Here is a 22,153-nt window from a genome sequence, read left to right as displayed (position 1 = left end):
ATGTATCAAAGTGTAAAAATCACGAAACATCAATATCTCAGAAACCACACATCTGATTTGATTAAAATTAGTTTCAAATGAACGGGCTACCTTAAAAACCCTTAACTTTTGAATTTTATGAAGATTGAACATGTGGTTCAGAAGTTATGGAAAGAAACGTGTTCTGGAGACTATTTAATCTCACTCATGTTTCTCAGAGATGGCTGGCCCGATTTTTATAAAATTAGTGTCATATGAAAGGTCTTGTTGCCCCATAAGACCCTAACGATTTTTTACAAACGGATTATTACTTTGCCTGTTATGTTTAAAAATGTGAAATCCAGCTATGAAAAGAAACATATTCCAAGACAACTTACTTGGACTCACTCATATTTCTCAGAGATGGTTGCTCCGATATCCACAGAATTAGTATCAAATAAAAGGTCTACCTACCTCATAGCACCCTATTGAATTTTGCAGTAATCGGACTGTAACTTCGTCTGTAATGTATCGAAATGTGAAAATCACGAAACTTCATTATCTTAGAAACTACACAACCGATTTGAACAATATTGATATCAGATGAACGGGCTAGTTAAGGGTTAACTGATGAATTATGATTGAACACGTGGTTTCAAAGTTTGGCTGCCCCATACGTTACCTTTTCATTTGATTGTAATCAAACTTAAGCAAGCGTTATGTTTTAATTTGTAAAACAACGAAAGTCTATTATCTCAAGTATTACACGACTTATTTGAACATAAAGACTGTTCAACACTTTACCTGCTTCGATCAATATATATATGGCCTCAACATGATTTAAATGTGGTATCGTACTATCTGAACGTTCCCGGCATCGCTCGTGATTAAATTGTTCGAAATTAAGAGTCATTGCTTTCATTTCGCTATTTCTTAAGTACTAACATTACGTCAAATTGCATATTTTATACTTCAATTACAACATCAATATTTTAGAACCCAAAGAGTGGATAAACATTTATTGGATTTAAGCATTCATGTAAATCTATTTTTACAAATAATAAGTTTGAATGAGAAAGGCTGAGTCTGACCGCTAGGTGGATTAATTTAGGTTTTTTTGAGGTTTGTAATTAATGAAAAAAGGTAAAACATAAAAATGGATATTTTACTCCATCGCGTTGTAATTAAAATTAGTGCATGTTGTTTTTTTTTTCTCAAACCTTTACTGTTTCAGAGACTCTCGGTGGTGGATTTCATTTAGTGGGGTAAATGAAGGAAAGAAGATAGCGTGAGAAAAGAGCTGCGGCTGCAAGTATATCATTATTTTGTTTGTGAAGACAATAACAAACCGAACAAAAGTTAGCGTGATCACACAGGGAGGATTTACTGGATTTACTGCTGTTTAAATTCATATATGTGTCCGTAACGCACACAGATCAATTTTGGTCCATAAAGTTTCTTGGTCCATGACGTTTGATAGATTACTTGTATGGCGAGGAAACTTAATCACTTTTCACCAGTGGTGGGCACCGCTAACTGAAAATTTAGCGACGCTAATCGATAATTCGCTAGCTGGAATATTTAGCTCGATAATCGCTAACCGCTAAACGCTAACCCATATTAGCGGAACTTTCGCTAATCGCTAATCGCTAACTTTTTAACAAGTAGATTGTCGTATGGCCATATTTATTGCTCATAAAAACAAACGAAAATGATTACTTTTGAATGCTCTTCATAATGAGAGGTTCGAAGTTTGCAATACGATCTTCAAACTTGAGACACAGATCAACAGACATTTCTAGCAAGTTCTGAATCAATTCTTCGTTTGGGAGATAACAGTAGTTTCCGTAAAAAAAAAGCAGTGCTAGTGTACGTGCATGTGTCAAACTGAGAACCACAAAAATATATCAGACTGCATGACAGCTCCCTAGACGACGCTGTCACGCAATGACTGTGGTTTAACTGTAAATTTTATTTATTTATTCGTTCAACATCAACAGACTCAATATATATTTAAAAAATTACTCCTAATACTAGAGCGAGGTAGATGGTAGTCGAAAACGGAAACTACACTATTGAAAACGCGCTGAAGTCCACTAAGAGCTCCGTTTGCCCCATAATTTGTACGACGAAAGGAATTCGCAGGACAAGGTTATTCCGAACGACTCTGGAATTATTGATTAGATTGATATTGCCCAGTTTTACAGCACAGTCGGTTCTCGCCATCAGGGTATCAGTAATTAACATAGCTCGTGAAAGATCACGTCTTACTTTCAAAGAGTCAAGGCCGATGAGCTGCGCGCGATTTTCATAACTGGGGAGCTGGTGAGGATCGTTCCAAGGTAGATGTCGAAGAGCAAAACGTACAAATCTCCGCTGAATTGCTTCGATTCTGTTGGCACCATTAAAGTAATGAGGGCTCCACAATCCGAACAGTATTCTAGCGTCGAGCGAACTAATGAGCAATATAGACTTTTGCAATACACGTCCCTGAAATTCTTGGCCATTCTCATTATCATTCCCAAATTTCGCGAGGCTGCGGCAACGGTATAGCAGATATGCTATCAGCACTTTGGCGTAAATTTTCATGTCGTCGGCAAAAGATATTCTGGGGCGACTGAGAATGCAGTTCACATCGTTGAAGTAGAGGATGAAGATTAAAGGCCCGAGGTGACTACCTTGTGGGATTCCGGAAGAAGCATGAAATTCTTGCGATCTGTTGTCTCCAATTTTTACCATGATATGCCGATACGCAAGATACGATTGAAGCCAGCGTAAAATGTTTCCGCCAAATCCCATTCGGTCGAGTTTTTCAATGGTAATGTTGTGATTAATTTTATCGAAGGCTGCTGACAAATCAGTGTATATAGCATCGGTTTGGTGCCCTTCAGACATAATATCCATTGCAAATGAGGTGAACGTTAGAAGATTCGTTGTTGTTGAACGCTTTGGCTTGAATCCATGCTGCGTATCAGAGATAAGAGACTTACAATGATAAAAAATCGGTTCCATCACGACCAACTCGAACAGTTTTGAGACTGCATTCCCGGCGGAGATTCCGCGGTAATCATCGACGTTTCTCTTGTCATCTTTTTTGTAAACCGGAAACATATACGCGAACTTCCATGCAGATGGAAAGTTGCCTGTAGTGAGTGAGAGGTGGGAAAGATGACAAAGCGGAGTAATCAAGCCGGTAGCGCATCGCTTCAGTAGACATTTGAAATGATGGTTTTTTTCGTGACAATGAAGCTAGGTTCCAATATTACGTCTGTTAGTATGTGCTTGAGGATTTAATTAAAAACAAGGAGCAGCAAAATTGGTTTTGCTTGTATGTGAAAAAAAATCTACTCTAAAATTTTTTACATAAACAACACAATTATTATTTGAATCGAAGAAGTTACCATAATTTCAGGATGCTCTAGTGGCTTCTACGCTAAATGGAACCCCATTCTATGGTAAAAAGACTGACTTGCACTTATGTCGTAAAGAGAGAAACACTAGACAGTTGAGACAAATGAACGTTATTTGAATGAAACATACGTTATAAAGTAATTTTCGCCGTAAAGTACGTTCATCGTTCGAATCAATTTATGTACGCCATCAGCAACTCACAAATTTTGTAAATATTTTTTTGTCGCTTCTCTACAAATTTAGCGAATTAGCGATTAGCGTTTCGAAGGTCAAAATTCTAGCGACGCTAACAGTTCGCTAATCAGCTCAAAAATTAGCGAAACCGCTAAACCGCTAACTGAAAATTAGCGTCGCTAATTAGCGTTTTAGCGAATTAGCGGAATGGTGCCCACCACAGGTTGCTGCCACAAAATGTCACTAAGCAACGCATTATTAATAAAAGTTTTCCGCGATTTCTCGAGTTTTGATAATAAAGAACGTTCCAATTCTATTGAATTTTACTTCGATCAAAACCAAAGTGTTTTGAAAATAGAAGGTATGATTATAAGGTCATGATGTATGTATTGTAATGGGAGCAAAAAATAGTTACCATAGAAAATTGCATGGCTTGGCATAACTATTTTATTGTTGTTAGTGAAATACTGTACGGTGGATCAACCCTTTTTTTTTTTTTTCAAAATACTTTGGATCAAAACGACAAAAACCAAAACAAATAGATGCCTTATTGCCAAATATGTTGGTCATGGTTACATGATATTTGACAGATAAATTCCCCCTGTGATCACATACTTGAAAAATGGCACGTGCTGTTCGATCCACTTTGTCTTTTTCTTTTCCCGCACCTTCATTTTTCTCATTGGGGGTTATTGTCATCACTTGCTTCCATATTGAAGTCTGCCTATCTGCCATATGTAAACAAGCTACAATGCCACGTTTTTTAATGAACACAAGCGTAATCTACTCATACAAATAAGATTGTTTGACTAGAACAATGTTCTACAATCAACAAATTTTGTATATGTACATACAGATTGGCTCTTTTCACATGTTTGGCGAGACTTGTCATTAATAACAATGTGGTTGTCATTTTGTGGTGAATAATATTTTGCAGGGCTGCTAGAACGTAGGTTTTACGTGTGGGGAAGCAAAAACATTCAACATTTTGTTAAATTTCAATTGCAATGAAAAATATTATAAAACTTGATTTTAGCGTCTTTGAATACAGAGTACTTCAAAATTAAAATACTAAGGTAGGGGGTAAAGGAAAAAATGAGGCACACAAAAATGATCACCAGAAATTCAGTTTCAATCGGATACTTCTGAAATTTTCAGGGAAAAAATGACTATATATTTTGTTTTGTGATGAGTTAATTATTTACTAATATTTATTCAGAATTTTTATTGTGTGTTCTGCCACAAACGGTGAAATATCAACACTATTACAAATATTTTAAGTTAAGCTTTATTTCATTAAAAGATTGTAATTGCTTCCGCAGTTAAGTGATAATAATTGTAGGATAATTGTAAACCTACTTGTCAAGAGAAAAAAAAAGAAGGTTAAAATTAAACCTCAATCTAATCTTAAACCTATCTTACTGACTATAAAATGAGCTTATCGTTGTAATTGAGGATTGCAACGATTTTTGTCGAAACTTATTGATAATTTGGTTTGACATATTTTCTAATGTTTCCACATTAGTAAGCCTGTGTAGTTCATTCGTGCTAAACCGCGAGGACGCTTCAATATCATTTTCAGAAGTTTGTTCTGAATCCTTTGAAGCATCTTCTTTCTAGCTGTACAACAACTTGTTCAGATGGGGACTGCATATATCATTGCTGGTCTAAATATTTGTTTGTAAATTAACAGTTTATTCTTGAGACAAAGTCTAGAATTTCTGTTGATAAGAGGATACAAACATTTTATATATTTATTGCACTTTGTTTGGATATTCTCAATGTGCTCCTTAAAGGTAAGATTTTTATCATAAATTAGCCCTGAATATTTAACTTGCTCAGACCAATTTTAGATTGCACCGTTCATCTTAACAACATGATTATTGGTGGGTTTGAGAAAAAAAAACTCTTGGTTAATGGGGGAAAATAATTAATTGTGTTTTTGATGCATTAGGAGAAATTTTCCATTTCTGCAAATATGGAGAAAATATATCTAGACTTTTTTGCAGCCTACTGCATATGACACGAAGGCTTTTTCCTTTTACGGAAATGCTTGTATCGTCACAAAACAGAGATTTCTCATATCCTGATGGTAAATCAGGAAGATCAGAAGTAAAAATTTTGTATAAGACTGGGCCCCAGATACTTCCTTGAGGTACACCAGCTCTAACAGGCAATCTATCAGATTTGCTATTCAAACAGTTAACCTGAAGAGTGCGGTCTGTCAAGTAACTTGGTATCATTTTTGTGATGTAAAGAGGAAAACGGAAATTGGACATTTTAGCTATCAATATTTTTCCATTTGAGGGAAAATATGCTAATTCAAAGCATCTGTTAAAAATTTTCACCAAGAAATTTAAAGAGCTTACGGGAAGTCTTTTGAGGAGGCTATAAAAAATCCCATCATTTCCTGGTGCTTTCATGTTTTTAAAGTTCTTGATAATAGTTCGTATTTCATTCAAGTTTGTTTCTAGTACCTCTTCAGGAAGAAATTCTTGAGTGGTGATCTGATCATACTTTTGTGATACTTCATTTTCAATAGGACTCATTACGTTCAATTGAACACTCTCGAACTGCTGAGCAAGTTTTTGAGCTTTTTGTTCATTCGTAAGAAATATGTGGTCACCATCTTTGAGGACTGTAATGGGCTTTGAACTGAATATCCTTTTGAAGTATCACTCAGTATGGAAAACTTGGATGATTGAGGGAACCAATCACGTGGTGGCATCTCTGCTTCCTAACCACGTCACTAACGTTGGATGATGAATGCGATGCATATTGGCTGGCATTGCTAGCCACTAACCGACACGTAGATTGTGGATATTTCGTCTATATTTTTTATGTCTGCGTTAGAGAAATAAACCAACCGTATGGAAAATGAATGTGGATATTTGGCCTTAAACCTATTCCGTAATTTTTACCAAGAAATAAGAAAAAATTTAAGTATAATTTCCATTTCATACAAATCTTGACATTTTAGGTTAGGGGTTTATTAATTTTTAAAATCGGTACAGCTGTTTAAGAGCTAGTAGCATCTGAAAACTTCCATCCCACCAACCAAAAACGTTACATGTTTATTTCAGTTTTCACAGAGTGTACCGCAGTATAGTGAAGAAAGACGTAGTCCCACATCAAAATAAACCTAGCAGAATTAAAATTTAAAAAAAAAACGAGCTGACGTTTAGGGTTGAAATTGAACAAACCAGTATACACAGATCAATTTTTTTCATTACGTTTGACTGCAATAGCAAAAATAACAAGATATTATTTGTTACAATGCGTTTTCGGATTTCCATTGGAAAATCTATCTGCGGTTTCGAAATAATAAATAAATAAATAATAAATAAATAATTCCTTAATAGTCAATAATGAAATTTTTAAAAAGCTGATGCTAAAAAATCTAGAATAAACAGATATTTGTGAAATTTTGAGAGCACATGTACGAAAATAGAAACTTGACAAAGCGACTATCTGTAAGGTTATGTTATAAAATCTTCATTAATCGTTTTGTTCAGTATACTATAAGCAGGTTACAAGTCTGAAAAAAATAATGGTAAGAGTATTCTTTTTTCAGATTGAAAGTAATGTATAAAAATGAGTTTTTCTTCCCGCTTAATTTGTAGCATAGCGGTCATTGTGTTGCATTGCGAATGAAAAGTATTGTAGGATCAAAACAAACTTAGTTTAAAGCATTTTGTAGTTGCTCCTCCGTGATGGATCTGAGCTAATGAAGTTGCGCAGAGAACCACCGTAAGATGGATAGTTTGGGATCAATTACCTACCTTTTTTAATGTTCAACAATTCAGTAGCGACCACTTTATATTAGATCGATGAAGGCGCCGGCTACTAGAGATGGTCGAGTTTCGGGTTGAAAGTGTTTGGTACGGGTCGGGCTCGGGTTTGGTGGAAAAAAAAATTCGGATTCGCGTCGGGTTCGGGTTTCAAAATTTCGGATTTGGGTTTGTAAACCCGGAACTCGACTATGTCAAATAAGCATATTTATAAGATAATGATGTCTAATTTCATGCAACTGTGAAAATCACTAATATTTCAATACCATTCGAGGCTCAAAGCTTCAGGGCAGCCTCAAATTGGCCTAAAAACCGATTTCCCAAAAAAAAAATCTTGGGTTCGGGTTTTACAGTTTCGGGTTTCCCGAAAATGAAATTTTCGGGTTCGGGTTTGATCGAAAAAAAAGTTTCGAGTTCGGGTCGGGTTCGGGTTTCAATAAAAAAAAATCGTGTACGGGTCGGGTACGGGTTTGAGAGAAGCCAAACCCGACCATCTCTACCGGCTACCTCCTTATGGTCTCTAAGAGAAGAAAAAAAGGAAGTGTTGACTGTTGCGGAAAGGAAAGGTTTTCTTTGTCGCCGTGGGTAGTGACGGATTTTTACACGTTTACCCTTCCCCCTACACTCAACACTATTGCTCTTTTTTATCGAGCTCCCAGCATCGGTTGAGCTGCAAGTTTTAATTATGCAAGATATTTTGTGACAATAATCAATGTGTCTAGCTGTCAAAAACGGCTACCAAAGCACAAGTTAGATAATGATTTACGATTGCTTCATATCTCGCAGTAATGACCAAAAGATAAACTCTTCAATGGGAGGATTTGCGAAAAATGAAGCAAAATTTTTGGTTAGTATATAGTGCCCGTCATTTCCTGATTTAGGAAATAGCAATGTTTTTCCCAGCACTTCACCGCCATCGTGTTTAGGTAAAGGTGAAGGTAGAGGTTTCCAGGTAATTTTGATGTCTGTGAAAACTGCATGTGTTAACATAATCGTTCTGTTTCACGAAGACTGAGATGGACAATTTCCCTTGTGTATGTCGCTAAGAAACCGCACAACCACTTGTGCATGTTGAGAGTACACCGCGTTTAGCTTGCCATTGATGTTGGTTATTTTACTACAAAAAATCTAAATCTTTCCCGGCATTGCCCTATCCTTTCCTTCTTTACTGTTTAATTTACAGCCGGAAAGGAGGCGCTAGCCGATATTGAATTCACTGTGACCACACTTAACTGTGCCGCCCACCCGGAGGACAAGACTGAAACGACGCCAGTGCATGAGCGCAAGCCCCGTTTCAGCAGTCTCCGTAAGACCGGTGCCCTTGGAAAGGCCGTTCGTAACAAGCTGTCCAAGTCAGTTTATAACAGTCAAACGACCATTGGTGAATCGATAGGTCCGCCTGATCGACCGTTGTCTATTGCTACAAACACTTCACTGAGCTCAAAGTCGCAGGACGACGAAAAGCAACCTCCGGCAGACAGCCTCATAGACAATGGTACGAATCAACACCAGCAAACAGCATCGTCGACCAACAATGGAACGAGTGCCACGACACCCTCTTCCGATTCTCAAGTGATCAAAGCACCCTCCACCATAAAACCAGTGAAAAAGCGATCAAAATTGTGTATGCTTTTGTGACCTAAGTATTTTGACGGTGACTCCGAAGGTGGAGGAGAAGCCGACACTAACAGACACGAAAACTCCGTTTAGTTGGAAAAAAGTTGCCCGTGTGTTTTAGCAGAAATTGTTCGATGTATTTTTAGAGGCAAAAAGGACAGTTGGCTGTTGTTCACGAAAAGCCCATAAAACTGTAATGTCGGTAGAGGCTCAAGTAAACTGTATTGTAACTTGGAGATCTATAGAAACAACCTAAATGTCAATCAAAGGAACTGTTTTGAACAAATGTATTTTTATATATAGGTTTTAAAATGGATCGCTAAATACATCATTGTAGCACACCCTGAATGGCAATACCTAGTTTATAAATCCAGTATCTATTTACTTAACGTTTTAAAAATTGGTAAGCTTGAATACTGACATGAATGGAAGTTTATTGCAAGATCATTGTAAGATAGGAACAAATTTTAAGGTGCTTTCGATACTATTATTAAAGTGGTGCAGATTATTTGACACTTTTGGCCCTGGTAGGCAACGAGTTTCGACTTCTGTACTTTAACTCTCTTTAAACAAAGCTGCATCGCTGCTAAGCGTCACTCAGTAGCATTAATTCCATTCATATAGTACATTCTGCTTGATATGCGTTAATTTTAGAATGCACCTCCGAACACGTTGTTACTTACCCTGTGAGATATAAAGTTTATGTAAAGCACAATACAAAGCTAAAGCTAGTCACTTCGAACTGTTTAAACATTAGAGGTATATGTGAGAGAAGCTACTTACTTAGCAAACCTGTGTGTAAGAGAACCGTTTGTAATGTTCATACTAAACTCCTTGGTAAACTGAATAAAACACTCAAGTTCAAACAATATGTTATGTTCTTTTGGGACAATCAATTTTAGTGTGTGCTAGGTGAAGTACTAAGGAAAAAGATGTTGCCTTATAAGCGATTATTCGACATCTTTATTCAGTATATGGTATATGGATTTTGTGAAAAAATATTGAGAAACTCCCATTCAAAGTTTATACAAGAAATTTCTGGTATATTACATAGCGAAATGTAAATATCCAGAATTTACGTCAGTACGTCGCAGTGGAATCTATACACTGTGTCGTGATTTTCTGTAATTTATTTATCCTTTGATGTTATCGTTTTATATTTTTTTGATGCTGACTGATCGTTATTTGCCCACGTGCAAGGGGTAATCTTTTTTGAAGTAGAATACTTCTCTCAGGAAGTTCGGCTACATAGGGATGTGAAATGAAAATCTAAAACCGAAAAAAAGTGAAAAATATGTCCAATTTCAAATGCTAATAAATCGGTTAGTATTCGATGGATTTCCTTCGTTCTTGCAGCAAAAGATTGGAAAATCTTCTAAGATTCTTCCCAAAATAACATAATTGTAATTTTATTATTCACACTATTGTACTATTAAAAATAGTCAAGCCTTGTCAAAACGAAAAATTCGACCTCTGATTGGTCGTTATATGCTTGCTTCCCAAGCACGGTCGACAGGATCATATACCTTGCAATTGAAAACATGCTATTTGGCCTATATAAGAGCCTGTTTCAGCCGGAGCCGCTCATAATAGTTCTAGACAGCGACAACAGCAGTCGTCCTTCCTTAGCAGCAGCACTAGCTCTGTGGTTGGTCACCACGTCTCAGGAGCAGCGCGGTTTTTCTCAGCGTGTGTACAGCGACAACAGCAGTCGTCCTTCCTTAGCAGCAGCACTAGCCCTGTGGTTGGTCACCACGTCTCAGGAGCAGCGCGGTTTTTCTCAGCGTGTGTCGTCAGACAGCCATTATTCCCCCCGTGTTGGGGCAGCATGAAGATTGCCATCAGGAAATCCAATTTTGGAAATCAAAATGCCTTTTTGAAGGCAAATAAACAAGTCATTGAAAGTTAATAATTTTTGTCAACGCAAGCAAGCATTCTGTGTTGCATCCTAACAATTTAATTTTGTCGCACCCGTCTAATTTACTGAATGTGAAATAGCTTCCACAGTGCATGTTGTCCGTGTATCTTAATTCCCCCAATGTTAGGGCAGCTCAAAGGTTGTAATTAGCAACCGATTTTGAACAGCAAAATGCTTTTTTGAAGGCAAATAAAAAAATAATTGAAGGTTAATAGTTTTCTGGCATCAACACAAGCAGACATTCTGTGCGGGATGCAATCAAATTCTGTTGTAGTTGTCTAATTTTTACTTTATTTAGTAAACTCCCCACTGTAGGGGCAGCGCAAACGCTGCGATCAGCATAACCGACATTGAATAATTAACTGCCCTGTTAGTACGCATTCACAAAAGCAGTCAGTTCGACTATGCAGAGCTAATATGAAGACGATTCAATCAATCAGCGTAAACAGAATTTCGTCGTCTCCCAGTTGCCAAGTTGCAACATGATGCAACACGCAACAGCGAGCAAACGAAATCGCTTGATGTTACAAACCGCAATTTGGGTTATTCGCGTTGAAAGAGATTTTGAAGGCTGTTCGCACCTACGTGAACTCTTATATGCAATTGTCAAAATGTGCGTGATGACAAAAGCAAAAATATTTCCTTCCTTCTTTTTCGCATGCAAAAACCAAACAAATATCAGCAACACCGTCAACGCGAATAAGATACGGGTTAAAACCGTTGCGTGTGTGAGAGCACCATCGGTGTTTATTCGCTGGATACACTATCTACTGTCTACTGAACGCAATAATCTGCTTACATGCGACATGGGGACGGGAACATTTTCTTCAACCAAGCTGCACAACACGACACAAAACATGTTATTTTGTTGCTTCAATGAGAGTGCTACCGGTCCGGCTCGACAGAATGTTCACAAGAAATCATTTTTGTGCATCCGTGCTACGAAACTGAGGAAAAACTTTAGAAACTGAAAAAAGAGGTGGAGCTTATCAAATGAGCGCTCTGAACCAGAATGAAGTCACACATATTTTTCAAGTTATATCATTCCACCACGTACGTAAAATAATTCATTCCTATTTTCATCCCTATATAATAGCCTGTTTTAGTCGAAGCCGCTCATAGTAGTTCTGAACAGCGACGACAGCAGTCCTCCCTTAGCAGCAGCGGGAGCGAGCAGTGGGTACCATCGATAGCGGATAGCGGCCACAACTGTGGCATGGCTGCGAATAAGCGTAGCAGTTTCAGCGGATCTCACCATCGATAGCAGCAGGGCAAGCAGATGCAGGTACAGCGGATACCAATGGCGGCCACAACTGTGGCATGGCTACGGATAGCGTTGCAGGTGCTCAGCAGTTGGGCCAGCGTATAGCGGCCACAACTGTGGCATGGCTATGCATAGCGTAGCTGTTGCAGCGGCTGTATCAGCATCGATGGTAGCAGGGTCAGCTGATGCAACGACACTCCCTTCACTAAAATGCTGTTTCAGTGTGGTAGCGGGAAGCATCAGCAGCAGGCTTGCATGAAGTGAATACATCAGCCAGCAACTTTCTCTAAGGCCTCTGCCATAGTAGACGCGAAAAGCGGCGCGAACCGATTCGCTCGGCCGTAGGTTGATGTACAGCTCTACTGATGGCTGTACATTAACCTACAGCTGAGCGAATCGGTTCGCGTCGCTTTTCGCGTCTATTATGGCAGAGGCCTAATGGGAAAGTTGTATCAGTTTGTTCAGAAGAATATTATTGTCGGTAATATTACAGAGATGCGATTGCGTAAATCCGATTTTGAATTGAACAATTGTTCGTTTGAGAACAAATAACACACTTATTTGAGGAGTTAATAGCTTTTGGTACCAATAGCAGTATAGTGACAGCCTCAGCGGTAGATGCAGATGCAGCCGGTACTTCCCTGAGGCCGATGTAAAGGGAAATGGGAGCATCACGGCGAAACAGTTCGGGTTATGCTTAGACGCGCGTCATTTTTCGTTGTTGATATTCCCCACATGAAACGACGCGCTTTCGTATGATAGCGGTGGTATTAGCGGTAGATGCATTTGCCAACACTTCCTCCAGTAAAGCCGTGTCTAGTTTTCAATGTGAAAACACCTTTCTCATTGTGTTGACCGTGCGCCTTAGTCCTCACTATCAAGGTAACACAGAGATGTAAGATAAACACTACATCCTATGATAAATTGAACAATTGTCCTAATAAGGACAACAAATGAATTAATGAAGATTTAATTTTGAATTAGAATACTTCTCTCAGGAAGTTCGGCTACATAGGGATGTAAAATGAAAATCTAAAACTGAAAAAAGTGAGAAAAATTTCAAATGCTAATAAATCGGTTAGTTTTCGATGGATTTCCTTCGTTTTTGCAGCAATCGATTAGAAAATCTTCTACCAGATTCCTACCAAATGCATGAAATTGCAATTTTATCATTCGAACTATTGTACTATTGAAAACTCTTAAGCCTTGTCAAAACACAAAATTCGACCTCTGATTGGTCGTTATACCGCGCTTTCCCAAGCACGGTCGGCAGAGTTATGGACCTAGTAAATTGGGAATGCATCATTTGGCCTATATAAGAGCTTCATCAGATAATAAACATTTGAACAACTGAAATTTGAAGAACACAAATGATTATTTAAAGAGTTAATATTTTCTCGTTTTGCGCTATAATCCGAAGTTAATTATCTTCATCTTCATGCATACTCTGACTATTATTACGTGTTTGCGTCGCTTAGTGTTTGGCTACGGTCATGCAGAACGCAAATAACGGCGCGATGCGATTCGGCAAGACGAAATCTGTTGAAATGTATAGCTCTACTTCGCCTTAAAAAGAGCTGTACATTTCACCACGGTAAGGCGAACCGCATCGCGCCGGCATTCGCGTTCTGCATAACCATAGCCTTTGTTCCGTTCCCGTTTAATGATGTCGTATTAAATGTGCATATTACAATTCGGCAGCACTTCAACTTCCCATTTGCACAAAATTTTAAAAAATCCAATGAACTTCATTCAAAATATCAGACAAAAAGAAATTACAAAACTGCCAATGAACGGTCAACGTTTATTTACTAGAAAAAATGACTGACACGCAAGCAGCCAGGTTATCTTTCTTGTAAAAGTATTCTACTTCAACCTTGCGGTCGTGGCTTTGCATACAACCTTCTTGTGATTTTTTCTCTGACATCACTGAAGGTCCGAATACACACACGACTTGACAACGCACAGTGGCTCCGTTTCCTAAGAAGGGCGGAGTTCAAAACGTCAATCTAAGTGTATTTTCCGATGCTGAATTCAAAAATCACATCTATTTTGATGTGTTTTCTATAGATTCGTGGTCAAGGGTCTTCTAAAAGTACTGGTATATTTTTGTTGCCCATTCTATACATGGGACACACAATACCTTCCTCCACTCTTTTGGTACTCGTTCTTCCTTTCAAATGACTTTTGACTCTTTTCAAATGACAATGACCCAGTTCACGGCTCTAGCCAGTGTTTCTCCACTGTTCGATACACGGAGAACGAAACGAGGTTTTTGTGGCGGACTTGTCAGTGCAGCTCAACTCATTATTCAGTTTTATTTTACATTCCTGCTCATATCAGCTCGCGACATGTAACCTTAGCGAGAGCTTTTAAGCATCTTGTAAAACTTCCGAGTGTCGTCAGCTTGGCACAGCTTTTCCATTGCTACGCGATCTCGGTCCTCTTGCTGGTGCTTTTTCCTTTGGAGGACTGAGCTACTAGTTAGTAATTATCCTCTAACATCTTGAAGCTCCGCGCTATGATATCGACGTCGTCAGCAAAACCTAGAATTTGAATTATTTTTGTAGAAGCCTTGCCAGTTGTGCCTGCATCCATTCTCGCACAATCCACGGAGCAGCACAAAAGCCCGTGACTTTGTCTAAACCCCTACTTGATTCAAGAGAGACTCGAGAATGTGTCGCTTTATCAGACGATACAATCTGCCCGAGAAGTTTCCTTCATTCCTGTATATAACTTTCGTGGCTTTTCTCGATCGATTGTATCATATGTTAGCTTTGAATCAATAATGAAGGAATATGTGGGTGTATGGGCCTACGTGAAGCCGGCCTGGCCAACGGTGATAATAATGAAACGTAGTCTGAAAGAGCATTTTGTAGTACCTAAGCGCGGTGTCACGAAAATTGCAGCAATCCATTTTGTAGATAAAGCAAATACAAGTCGCTTCCATATTAATAGACCTCACTCGGTAGGCCGCCTTTGTCTGCTGTTTAGTTTTTCTCTAGACATCGAGTAGAGTTCGCCGACGCACCAAATTAACCATCTGTAAGACGCTGATCAGAACGGCAGTCCTCGACGGGCTTGAGACATGGACTATGCTTGTGGAGGACCAACGCGACCTTGGGGTCCTCGAGCGAAAGGTGTTGTGTATCATCTTCAGTGAACTGCAAATGGAGAACGGAACGTCGACAAGGCGAATGAGCCATGAACTGAAAAAGTTGCTTGGGGAGCCATGTATTGTCCACACCGCCACGATTGGCAGGTTGCGAAGGAATGGACATTAAAGTGGGACAAAAAATAAATGTCAGCTCCCATGCACTTTTCGTGTCCCTTATGGGTCTTATAACAACTGTGTAACTTATTCTCTAGAGATGTCCAGTTGCCTCCTAAAAATATGTCGATACATGATATTTGTAGGAAATTTTCCTGGGAAAAACTCTTCTGAAGACCGTAAGGCGCTACGATGCTTGTAGAAAAAGTTATTCACCGCAAACTGGTTGAATGTCTGACGAACGGCTCACCATTGCATTTTACTAGCAATACTGCTGCAGCATGCTGCTGTTGCAAATTCAATCATGTGATAAGAAATGATTACAAATTTAAAATTAATTATAAATTTTCAGTATTCACACTAAAAATTGGGATTTTTTTGACAACTAGCTCTAAAATGGTTGATATCTTGTACCGTTTTAGAGTTATTGCAAAGAGCAACCAAAAGGTCTGTTTGTGCTCTTTTGCACAGACACTTCTACTGCTGTCATTACGGCAAGACTTGTTTTTCCTAGAATAGCGAATAACTGCAACGGCTGTGGGGCTTATTACGGATGCCACCTCACGGTGAGAACGAAGTGAAAAATCTCACGGTGAAAAAAGACGCGTTCAAATCAAATGGGAATCACTTTCCCGTGCCTATTACGGTTGTCATTTCACCGTGAAGTGACTCCCGTAATAAGCCCCTGCGTGTGATGCGTTGTAAAACACGATATCTAGTTCATTTCTGAGCGAGAAATCAATTCCCTTCATAGTAATTCAACGAAAGCCTCTTCACCACGATTTAAACCACTTTTACAGTCAACCGCAAAATTGAGTGTACACACAAGATTAACTCATCAATCTCCAGTTTTTTGCATTAAAACTAAAAATAATAGAAACTTTTTTCCAGTCATTTTGAGTTTTTTCTCTTCACAAATGAAAAACAACAACTATTAGTCAAATAAGTACATTTAGTATTTAGTATGACCTCCTTTGGCATTCAAAACTGCTTGCAAACGTCGTGGCATTGATTCCACTAGGTTTTTGGTCACTGTTGATGGTATATTCTCAGGTCTCTATTATCGCATTTTTAAGCTCCGCTTTGTTTTTTTTTTGTGAAAATAATTTTGTTCCAGATCTCTGGCGGCTTGTTCAAATGCTCCCTTGCGAAGTCCAGTCGTTTTTTTTTATTCTCGCTTATTTTCCGTCGGTCTAGTTCCGCCACTGTTGTGGCCAATCACCGACGCCCAGGGAGGCGACTCCACACCCAGGACCCTTACTCACGACCCGTTTATTAACGGACCGGCGCCAACGGCTTTACTTCCTCATGCGATGGAAGGCGTGATCCCAGAGATTTTTCGCCTCAGAAAATCTCCCGGTGTCGGCTAGGATTGAATCTAGACCAGTTGGGTTGGTTGTGAGTGGATCACGCCACCTCACAACCATCGACACCTATGTCGGCGGTGGGATTCGAACCCAGGCGTCGAGCGTGGTTGGCGGAGACGTTACCAACCACACTAGGCCCCCGCTACAAGTCCAGTCGTTTCTTCATATTAACTTTAGAAATAAACGGCTTTTTGCGGGCAACTCGGTAGCCAATTTCGGAATACTTGTTCTAGGATTTCTTATTAGTGTCCGCACTATAACCTGTTCGTCAGCTGGAGTTAGAATGCGTTTCCGCCCTCTGCCACTGAGGTTTTCCAATGTTCCTTCGTTCTTCCATTTGTTGACAATTTTCTGCACTGTAGAATGTGGCCTTCCGACGGCAGCTATTTGCCGCAATGATTTTCCACGGCAGCACATGCTTATTATCAATGTTCTCTTAGCAATATCTGTTTCCTTTCTTTTACTTTCCATTTTATTAAAAGTAGATTCAGCAAGCAACTTAAAACGATCCTGAACACGGGATATGCAGCTAACTACTTCTCAGAACAGACACTGACAAAAAACGTTCGATTAAATCGTTGCCATTATACTTAAACCATACGAAAATGTTGCAGGTTATGAAAGTGTACACGCAATTTTGCGATGTTCAAATTCATACTTTTCTCAAATATTTCAATCTACAAAATAAACCGAATTTCGTTAACAAACTTCTGTTGCGCTGATGGTTGGTCAAAGGTATGATATATCTATCTACACCAAAAATAAATTTCATTAAAAAGGGTTATAGCCTTAAGCCCACGGGAATGGCATCGCTGTCAGCTACCATACATTTGACGCGTTACCAACATCACTGGCACTGGCACCCGAAAAATGGGCAGTTTACCCTTATCTTATGTTGATTCGGGCAAACCGGCTAAATGTTGACTGCAATTATTGATAGCATATCAGACAGTTTTGAACAATTTCTTAAGGTTTTCACATGGTATGTGATAATCTAAGTGATATTTAGTACATTTATTGTGTCCCAAAGCAAAGTGAAGCAAACTGTGACAGCAGAAAAAGTAGTTTTGGGACAAACGGTACAGAAATAGATGTTCGTAACGCTTGAAGGCTACCATACCATTCCCTTGCTTAAGCCTGTATTACACTCTTTGACCAAGCGTCAAATATTTGTCACTTTTTGACAAATAAAAATTTGGTCAAAGACAATTGCTTGTCACTCTCCAATTTTAACATGGGGCAAACAACAACCATGATGTTAAATAAATTTGACCATTATGTCAGAAGGTCAAATATTTGACCATTAGACAAAGAGTGTACTACAGGCTTTAGAAGGTAAAATTGTAGGTTGTGATGAGTGTACACTCAATTTTGCGGTCGACTGTATGTGGTATTGTCCGTCAGTACTAATGTAAATAAATAATGATTGCAAATTAATTTCATAATAAATATACTTTATTAGGTTCAAACGTTTATACGTTTCATACGAATCAGCGCTGTTTTGATTCTAAGGTTTTATGATGCCCTTGAATTCCAATAACCATCGAGTCAAATAATCTTTTTTTTTGCATTAGACTGAATAATAAGAACAGAGCTAGAAAATCCATTTTCAAATGTTGTATTGATTTCCACTTGAAGAACAAAACAAATTTTATTTGAAGAAAATATGGCAATACCATAAACAGAGCTGAATAGAAAAAAGATTACAAAATAACAAACTCTAATGGCCATTACGTGCAGCCGACAGTCATTCAGTTTATCCATAATTGTCATCTACATTTGCTATGTACCGCTAGCTTCAAGTTTGCCAATGTGACATTAGCTACAATATTTGTTATCACTGTTATCTCAATGGATTCACACAAATAGGTCTAAATTTAAATGACTCGCTTACAATTATCAACGATCTGGTAATATACTACGAATCCTATTGGCATGGCTCATAATGCATATCATCACGAACTTTTTATTCTTATTTTTCATGTCCAGTATCGTAATAATGCTGGTTGTGTTATGTCAGTTTTCGCTTTTTTTTGTATAACTGCAGTTGATTTTACATAAAAAATTCCTCCGTGGAATGTGACAACGGCAGTCACGTACGTCCAGGACGATCCAGTATTGAGATCTCTATAACTCGTAAGCCCCGACACACCGGATCGGTGATTTGCAGTCCTTTTGGATTGTAGACGCGTTCGTTCTGCATTGCGATATATTTGGAAACTTTACGTAAGCACTATGGAGAAATGATGAGGAAAGGTACTATGAGTCGCATATTCGTTTTACGTGTATATTATTAGGGAACATAAGTATTCAATTATGACTGCAGATCGCTGCACGAGAAATTTTTTGAGTGTAATAATTAAATAAGCATTAGCATTTCAGTCATGCTTTACAAACGTTCTTTTAAATATTTGAGTTAGGATATGTAACTTTGCATGCATGTAAAAACAGGTAATCCATTTTGATAGTTTTTAAGTGTTACATGTATAAAGCAAATAGCAACCTATTCTTCAATTTATTAAAATTTTGTGATTGTATACTCTAATTGTTGAACCTGCTTTGCGATATCTAAGCGAATGCTGGAAAATGATAAAATTGGATAAAAACTCAACGTTGAATGTATGTGTATATTCTAATAATGCCATTTATCAGAGCTTTAGCTATTTCAACAAAGCTAATTATATAAAAGAATACTTGTAGTCCAATTCCAGTCATGACGCATGACTGAACATTAGTATTGTAGAAAACACGATCATAGCAATTACTCTGTGAACCTAAATTAACCATGCAATAAATGCCATTACTCAGCTTTAATTACACATTTACTTTACATTACACCTTCAATCTACTTCACTTTTTATTTCTATACGTATACGCATTTCGGTGCCTACATGGAACCTTCTTCAGTGCTCAGATGGAACCGTTAGTCCATCTTAGCACTGGAAAAGGTTCCATGTAGGCACCGAAATACATGGTTGCATATCGTGAAAAAAGATAGTATTAAAACGTAAAGTACATTGAAAGTGGGATTTTATCAACAGCTCGATTGATATTTTTTTACACATTCATGTTAGAAGCAGATCCTGTACGCACAAGAGTGTTTAAATAAACGTATACATTTACAAACCTTCTCGTAGTGTGTCTCGGTGCAAATATAAATAAGATAGGCTGTGATACATGCCAAACAGCCTTCGCAATACGTGCTACAGGAGCCTTTTTCGGCCTCCGCGAAATATTCGTTTAGCTTGTTCATCGTGCTCTCGAATGTGTGTCGGTCAATCTGGAAATAGTATCCTTAGTTTAAAAGAATTAAATTAATATTAGTAGAAAAAAAACTCACCCGACTCTCGAGTTCAGGAGGATATCTTGTCTGGAATTTGACGGAAGTCCCCTCGCTGTAATCTCGCTGAATAAATACTTTCATATAACTTGGTTGAGTTGTGGCTGGCGTTCCTGGTTGAGACATTCTCACTACATTACCAGCCATTATCCCCAAGATGACCAATTTGCTGATTTGATTTTCGTCGACAAGATTGTAGTTCCCAGCTTAACAACAATAAAATAAACTAATAATTAGTTTCTATCCTTAAGTTATGACAAAAACTCCACAAATCTAGCCTAATGCACTATTTTTTTTAATAAAACAGTAGCAATATGTATATTTTATGAAAGATATAAACCTTCCCTCTTTCTAGCACTTGATTTTTTCTCTTGTTGACATTTTAAATTTTGACTGAAATGACAGTCAACATTGCAGGTGTCAAATACAGTGTTGCCACATATTAATATGTTCTGTGAAATGCAAAAACGCAAAAAAACTCTCATCAATGCTTTGGCTTAATATGAATTATTAAAACTTATTCTATTTTAAGCAAAACTTAAACTGCATTTACTCAGCTAGTATCAATTCTGACCTGGGATCTCGCTACTCAAGCAAACATTTTAATTGCAGAATAGCGCGTTTTCTATCGTTGCTTACGTCATTTTATGAAAAATAAGTACCTTTGTTAAGAGGAAATTTATCAAGGACGTAGCATTAAAGGGGATAAAGGGGGGTGGGGTTCACAGTTTTGTGACGAAATGTGACGAGGGGGAGGGTGCAGGGTCAAGGTAAGCTACGTAGCAAATATAAAACCAAGAAAAAATTTGAATTTTCTCTAATAGGGTCGTTTAACTTTTCACGGATTACTAATATTTACACATCAGCTAAAGGAGTGTAATTTTCTGAGAAAAACGTGATTTTGTAAAAATTTCATATCATCATTGTATTTTGAATAATGTTTTGTCTGATTTGGGTAATTTTTATTACTTTCTTGTCTTTCCTTGTTAATTTATGATGCAAGGTATGTTTCTGGAAATAAAATTTGCGGGAAAAATTGTCATGGGGGGAGGGCTACGTGTTATTTAAGACAACTAGAACAAGATACCGAACTTCCATATTTTTCCTACATTTTGAACACGACCGGTTTCCGACGGTTAGTGTTGCCATCTGATGACTTATAGCAAATTTCTTTATACCACCAGCTCACCTCGTTTTGGCCTGAAAGCGCACTAACTGCTGTCAAAACCCGCTTTTTCGCTCGATATTGACCCAGTTTTGACCTAGCGTGCTGTCCAAAGCGCACTGTCAGCTTCAACCCACCACCGCACGTGCTAAGTTCACAAACAATAATCTGGCATCTCTTTCTTACTTGCGTCTTAAATGGCGATGACGTTTTATTATTCCTCGGCAGTTTTGCCCGCACACAGCGGAAAAAGAAATTCGCTATTAAATTCTCATAAAATTGTCACTATGAGCAAAACCTAATTTTCGTGTATAGTCCGTTATCGATCGTTGAGCTGTTCAAGATTGTATATGAAAAAGGTGTAGCAGTTTGATCAGCTCGACGCTTAAGATAACATGCAGATTAATGATATTGTCATTTTTTGCACTTAATGCTATTGCCCTATTTTTGCACTTCAAACGAAGAAAAGTGTGAAATTGACTGTCAGAGTGGGGGTTTATATTGAGGGGTTATATTTATTTTCAGGTCCCATCCCAACAAACAATTTTGTTGAATAACGGTTGATTAAGCTATAATTCAGCCAAAATCCACTGGATAAAAGCTTATTAAGCTGTAAATCAACAAAATTGTTTGCTGGGATTCTACCAAAATTTAAAGTTTGATATGTCGCAAGCCAGGTTTTAGAACCATTGTGCATACGGTCAGGTTCACCGGGGCACCCGATTTTTGCTTTATTAACCTCGGCAAGAGTGGAAAAGTTGGCTGTAGAGCGTGCTCATAGCGGTTATTAGGAATTTCTGATGGTACGCTCAATTTCAAATGATGCGCCGCTAATTCTAAATTATTCCTGAAAGTTTCATGTTTGAGAACTAAACAT

At 38.1% G+C, this 22,153-nt stretch overlaps 2 protein-coding genes across 14 annotated transcripts in view; one reads left to right on the top strand and one right to left on the bottom strand.

Annotated features, from left to right (window-relative positions):
* Positions 1 to 9,820, top strand: part of LOC129718648 (cGMP-specific 3',5'-cyclic phosphodiesterase) — a 178,739-nt gene extending 168,919 nt beyond the window's left edge. For all 13 annotated transcript variants that reach the window (XM_055669638.1, XM_055669630.1, XM_055669628.1 and 10 more), the window contains one exon: positions 8,518 to 9,820. In XM_055669638.1, coding sequence (XP_055525613.1) covers positions 8,518 to 8,972 — 455 coding nt within the window. In that variant the 3' untranslated portion in view covers positions 8,973 to 9,820. The remainder of the gene's footprint in view (positions 1 to 8,517) is intronic.
* An 8,384-nt stretch (positions 9,821 to 18,204) lies between these two features.
* Positions 18,205 to 20,497, bottom strand: LOC129717798 (golgin subfamily A member 7). The gene is made up of 3 exons (XM_055667972.1): positions 20,112 to 20,497; positions 19,899 to 20,051; positions 18,205 to 19,004 (listed from the first exon to the last, which is right to left on the bottom strand). The coding sequence occupies exons 1-3, from the start codon at positions 20,256 to 20,258 to the stop codon at positions 18,864 to 18,866; spliced, it is 441 nt and encodes a 146-aa protein (XP_055523947.1). The 5' UTR covers positions 20,259 to 20,497; the 3' UTR covers positions 18,205 to 18,863.
* Between the last annotated feature and the right edge of the window lie 1,656 nt (positions 20,498 to 22,153).

This window comes from Wyeomyia smithii, chromosome 1, assembly GCF_029784165.1.
Source record: "Wyeomyia smithii strain HCP4-BCI-WySm-NY-G18 chromosome 1, ASM2978416v1, whole genome shotgun sequence".
Classification (NCBI taxonomy): domain Eukaryota; kingdom Metazoa; phylum Arthropoda; class Insecta; order Diptera; family Culicidae; genus Wyeomyia; species Wyeomyia smithii.
This window is presented reverse-complemented; position numbering and strand designations above follow the sequence as displayed.